The sequence below is a fragment of the Parus major genome, chromosome 23 (assembly GCF_001522545.3).
Source record: "Parus major isolate Abel chromosome 23, Parus_major1.1, whole genome shotgun sequence".
Lineage (NCBI taxonomy): Eukaryota > Metazoa > Chordata > Aves > Passeriformes > Paridae > Parus > Parus major.
The window spans coordinates 1,950,259-1,955,491 of NC_031791.1; the positions used below are offsets into that span (position 1 = coordinate 1,950,259).

At 51.6% G+C, this 5,233-nt stretch overlaps 2 protein-coding genes across 3 annotated transcripts in view; one reads left to right on the plus strand and one right to left on the minus strand.

Annotated features, from left to right (window-relative positions):
• Window positions 1–2,289, plus strand: part of LOC107214102 — a 5,877-nt gene extending 3,588 nt beyond the window's left edge. The window contains exons 7-10 of the mRNA XM_033519642.1: window positions 7–212; window positions 853–1,141; window positions 1,233–1,342; window positions 1,478–2,289. Coding sequence (XP_033375533.1) covers window positions 7–212; window positions 853–1,141; window positions 1,233–1,342; window positions 1,478–1,582 — 710 coding nt within the window. The 3' untranslated portion in view covers window positions 1,583–2,289. The remainder of the gene's footprint in view (window positions 1–6; window positions 213–852; window positions 1,142–1,232; window positions 1,343–1,477) is intronic.
• A 909-nt stretch (window positions 2,290–3,198) lies between these two features.
• The window catches only part of TMEM234 (transmembrane protein 234), a 3,350-nt gene continuing 1,315 nt past the window's right edge, over window positions 3,199–5,233 (minus strand). The window contains exons 2-5 of one of the 2 annotated variants that reach the window (XM_033519563.1): window positions 5,085–5,233; window positions 4,156–4,222; window positions 3,915–4,007; window positions 3,199–3,471 (exon numbers count right to left, since the gene is read on the minus strand). The exon at window positions 5,085–5,233 is cut by the window's right edge and continues 2 nt beyond it. In XM_033519563.1, the coding sequence (XP_033375454.1) occupies window positions 3,410–3,471; window positions 3,915–4,007; window positions 4,156–4,222; window positions 5,085–5,233 (371 nt within the window). In that variant the 3' untranslated portion in view covers window positions 3,199–3,409. Of the gene's footprint in view, window positions 3,472–3,914; window positions 4,008–4,155; window positions 4,391–5,084 lie in introns of both variants that reach the window. The other variant, XM_033519562.1, reaches the window with a different exon arrangement.

The window sequence follows — 5,233 nt, forward strand, 5'->3', positions numbered from 1 at the left end:
GGGAAGGGGAAGGGGAAGGGGAAGGGGGATGCCCGGCCCGGCTCCAGCGCTGCCCCGGGCCATGCCAGGCCTGTGCCAGGGGGTTCCTGCTGCGGAGGCGGCTCCGGGGCCTGCGGGAAGAGTTCGAGGCCGTGGTGCTGGAGATCGAGGGGGACCTGGGGCAGCTGCGCTGGACCGGCCGCGTTCTGCAGCGGCCGTGCTTCGGGCCTGAGGTGTGTGAGCAGCGGGGGGACATTGCCGGGGACCGGGGAACATTCCCAGGGATCGGGACCAGGGCACATTCCTGGGGTTTTGGGACCAGGGAACATTCCCAGGGATCGGGGAACATTCCTGAGGATCAGGACCAGGGAACATTCCTGGGGATCAGGACTGAGGAACATTCCTGGGGATCAGGACCAGGGAACATTCTTGGAGATTTGGATCAGGAAACATTCCCAAGGATCAGGACCAAGGAACATTCCTGGGGATCGGGACCAAGGAACATTCCCGGGGTTTCAGGACCAGGGAACATTGCCAGGGACCAGGGACCATTCCTGGGGGACCAGGGAACATTCCCAGGGTTTTGGGACCAGGGAACATTGCCAGGACTCAGGACTAGGGAACATTCCCAGGAACATTCAAGACCTTTCTATTTTCTTTTATATATTTTCTTTTGTGTATTTGAATATTTTCTTTGCTATTTCTTTCTATTTTCTTTCTATTTTCTCTACATTTTCTTCCTATTCATCTTCATATTTTCTTCATATTTCTTTCCTATTTCCTTTTAGACTCTCTTGGTTTTTTTAATATTTTCCTCACATTTTCTTTCCTTCCCTGTATTGTTGTTTTTATTTTCTTTTCTCCTTTGGGCAGCCCTCCCCAGGGAATCCCTTGGATCCAGGGCAGCCTGCAGAGAACGAGACCATTCCCAAAAAAATCCCGGAGAAGCCGGATCCCCCTGGAGCAGAGCAGGCTGGGAGCTGTGGGAACATCCCCCCCTCAGCCCCTCTGCCCAGGGGGACAACCCCAAAACCCCCAAATTTGGGGTCTGGTGCTGCTAAAAACCTGGAAAAGGAGGGAAGAGCCCTGGCAGGGAGCCAGGAGTGGGACAACGACAGCGTGGACTCAGAATGGGACAGCAGCGACCTCGGAGCCAGCCCAGGTAGGGGACACAGAACCTGGGGAATATCTTGGGAAAGCTGGAACAGCTCCCACCATCCAGATCTTTGTGGTTCTCCTGGGTTTTGTGGCAGAAATCCCAGCGGATCTGCAGGGCCTTCCGCGCTCGGAGCTGCAATCCCACAGGAACCATCTCCTGATGGAGCTGCTGTGGATCCAACAGGCCATTGCCAGCAGGAAACATGTGAGGGGCTGCTCCTGCCTCTTCCCAAACACTCCTGGGATGGGCTGGATGCACTTTTCCAGGGATTTGGGTGGATGTGGCAGGGATTTTGCTCTGGGATTTCATCGCCGGTGCTCGGTTTTCTCTCGCTCGCAGTTCCTGATGCTGAAACGGAGGCTGGGAATTCCCGACCACTCCAGAAACATTCCCGAGTTCCTGGATGGGTTTGGAGAAGCCCTGGAGCTGCAGCACCAGTCCTGATGTGACAGTGACAGTGACAGTGACAGCTCAGGGGGAGCTCCAGCTCCCTGGGAGGTTTTTCACTCCGGAAAAACGTGGGAAGAAAAACTTTTTGTGGATATTTGGTCCAAGCAGGATTAAACATCATCAAGGGGTTGTGGAGTGTCCTGGAGGGATCCATCCCACGGGATCCTTGTTTTTCTTAGCTGAGCTGGATGATCCAAGTGGGAAATGGAGGATTTTCACTTCCAGCAGGTGCTTTTGGTGCTGTTGTGGACCTGGAATGGCTGAAGGCAGCAGGGACCTGCAGGAATGAGCTCTTCCCACAAAAGTGTGTGGAATTCCACGTGGGAATCTGTGTTTGGGGTGGCTCTGCAATATCCAGGATCTCCAAGTGGTGGAGTTTTGGGAACACTGAAGTGCTGAGTGGGGAGGAGATCCCTGACTGTGCTGTGTGGGTAGGGAGGGAGCCCCATCCCCCTGATCCTTGGGATGAGGCTCATTCCTGCCTTTCCTCTGGCTCTGGGAATTTTCTCCTGGGGCAGAGCCAGGAAAGGACCTGGTGCTTTGCCAATTCCTTCAGCTCAGGGATGTTCCAGGTCCCTCAAAAAGGGACTTTCCACGTGGTGCTGTGGTTCCCTGACCCCTGTGTGGACACTCCAGATGTGGATCCTTCTCTTCTGGAATTATTTCTACTCTTTGGGAATAAAAAAAAAAAACAAAAACAACTTTTCCTGATGCTAAACCTGTTCCTGCCTGGCTTCCTGATTTCTCCTGGACAGAGCCAGCTGGCTCCATGGCTGAGGGTGAGGTGTGCAGTGGATTTATCCACAACAGGACTTTTGGGACTTCCCAGACAATGACAGGGGGGTGGCAGCACCTGAGGGGACACGAGCTGCTGATCCATAAATCCTGATGGGAACCTGGCGCCTGCTCCTGGATCAAATCCTGGGGGATTAAAGATCCCTGTGGTTCCTGGTGCTCTGAGGGTGCTGGATGTGGCCACAGCTTCCTGCTGCTGGGTTTGCACCCATGGAAACTGGGCTGGGCTCAGCAGGGAGGGCTTGGGGTGGTCAGGAAGGAGGTCAGAGGAGTTTGGGGTGGTCAGGAGGGCTTGGGGTGGTCAGGAAGGAGGTCAGAGGAGTTTGGGGTGGTCAGGAGGGTGATCAGGAGGGTTTGGGGTGGTCAGGAGAGTTGTCAGAAGGATTTGGGTGGTCAGGAAGGTGGTCAGAGGAGTTTGGGGTGGTCAGGGGGGGGGTGGTCAGAGGAGTTTGGGGTGGTCAAGAGAGTTGTCAGAAGGATTTGGGTTGTCAGGAGGGCTTGGGGTGGCTGGAAGGGTTTGCTCTGGGCTTGGCACAAGGGTTTGTGCTCAGTGAGGGGCTGGCTGAAGGGTTTTGGGATGGTCAGAAGGGTTTTGGGATGGTTGGAAGGGTTTTGGGATGGTCAGAAGGGTTTGTGCTCAGTGAGGGGCTGGCTGAAGGGTTTTGGGATGGTCAGAAGGGTTTTGGGATGGTCAGAAGGGTTTTGGGATGGTCAGAAGGGTTTTGGGATGGTCAGAAGGGTTTGTGCTCAGTGAGGGGCTGGCTGAAGGGTTTTGGGATGGTTGGAAGGGTTTGGGGCAATCAAAAACCCATCAGTGCCAGGAGGTCACACTGGATGATTTATTCACCATCTATTATCCCTCCAAGTGCTGAATGGACAATTTAACCATGAAACAGCCACCAAAAATCCCTTAAGGCACGGAATTGGCTGTCCTTGCACCCTGGAATCCATGGATTTTGCCATCCCAGAAGGACATCCCAGGTGAGCCATGAGGGGAGGTGCCTTGGGTCAGGTTCTGCTGCTCCCTCAGGACCCAGCCAGGCACAGGGAGACTCCCAGGATGGTGAGCAGCATTCCTGCCACGGCTCCTGTGGGAATTAACAGGGATAAACTGGGAATCTGGTTCAAACAACAACCTCCAGCTGTTTTTCCTGGAGTTTTAAACTTTCCAATGTCCTGTTTTTTCCTGAGCAGGGCAGGTTGACATCTGGGGGGTTTTGCACCACTCCTTTTCCATGGTGGGCATTTTGTTCAGTGTTTCTCTCCTGGCTAAATATCCCCTGAGGGAAAAGCTCAAGCCTACAAACTCTTTTAGCTCAAAACAGCCAGTTCTGGCTTTAAATTCACCAGCCCTGCCCAAAAATCTGTTTTAATTCCCTTTCAGGTCCTGCAGCCAAAGCTGCTGCACCCAAGTTCAAGCCTTGTGGGGTGTTTGGTGTCTTCAGAGCCTCCACATTATAAATCAAATAAAAACAAAACCTCAGTCAAATAAAAGGTGATTTCTTGAGGAAATGCTTGAAGCGGGACTCACTTTTCCCACCAATGTCCTCTCCCAGGACTTTCCCAGTCACCAACGTCACAATCAAAGCCAGGGAGTTGCAGAGTGGGACTGCCAGGGACAGGTCTGAAATGCAAGTTTCAAGTGGAGAAATTCAGTTTATTTGGAATTATTCCAAGGGAGCTGCTTGGTGTTTGGTCGAGTCACCGACCCACGGCGCCGATCCTGCCAAAATCTCATAAACCCACCCCAAAAAAAAGCAGCAGGAACTGACCTGTGGAGGCCAAGGTGAGGTAGAAGAGGAGGGATCCAGCCTGGTTGAGCAGGAAGGGCAGCAGGTACTGCAGGAGAACACAAAGCTGCTCTGAGCTCCCCAAATGGGATCCCAGTGAGCTCATCCCAGCCAAAGGATGGGGGGAATGACAGGAAAAGGTCTCAGTTCTGCACAGGAGGAGCAGAGCAGTGGGAATAAACAGCCCAAGGAGGAGGAGGGATTGTGGATATTGAAGCTGCAGGAAGGATCACAGGGAATGGCAGTGTGAAAAACGAGGTTGGCATAATTTTTATAGAATTTAAAAGTTTAATAAAAAAACAATTAGGAGAAAAAAAGAAAGTAAAGTATACAGATAAGGCTGGGTGTCTCTGCATTCACCTCACTGACAAAGGATTGTCCCTTAAAAACAGAACCCTGCTACATATCCATAAATTCTCACACATATCCATAAATTCTCATTCATATCCATAAATTCTCATTCATATCCATAAATTCTCACACATATTCAGACATTCTCTCAGGATCTTTGGGGTTCTTCTGTTCAGTTTTCTCTTGCCCCCTTCCCAATAGATCAATCTTCTCAGTGCCATTGAGATTTACATTCCCTGATCACATAAATGCAATAAATTCCTCCCCCAGAGCTCTGCTCACTGCTGTCTTCATCTGGATAAGATAATTTACAAATGCAGGAGTTCTCCAGCTGTTTTTTCCTCAGTCTTTGGGTTATACAAACAAAAGCAGTTTTTATTTTAATACTATGCCATAGCCCAACATCTATGTATTACACCACTATTTCTAAATTTCATCAATAACAGAAATAAAGAAAACTATATTAATACAACAAAAATGTCTCATTCTGATACACATAACATTCATTTTAATATAAAAAGCCGACAATATCAAATGTATCTGTAACAGCAGGGTCTCACCTTGGGGCTGAGGCTGAGGAAGCGCAGCTCGGTCAGGAGCTGCCGCAGGCGGCCCCGGCCCCGCAGCCGCTCGGTGCCCGCCGCTGCCGACCGGAGGAACGGGCTGGTGCCACCCCAGAGCGCGGCCACCAGCCCCAGAGCCACGGCCT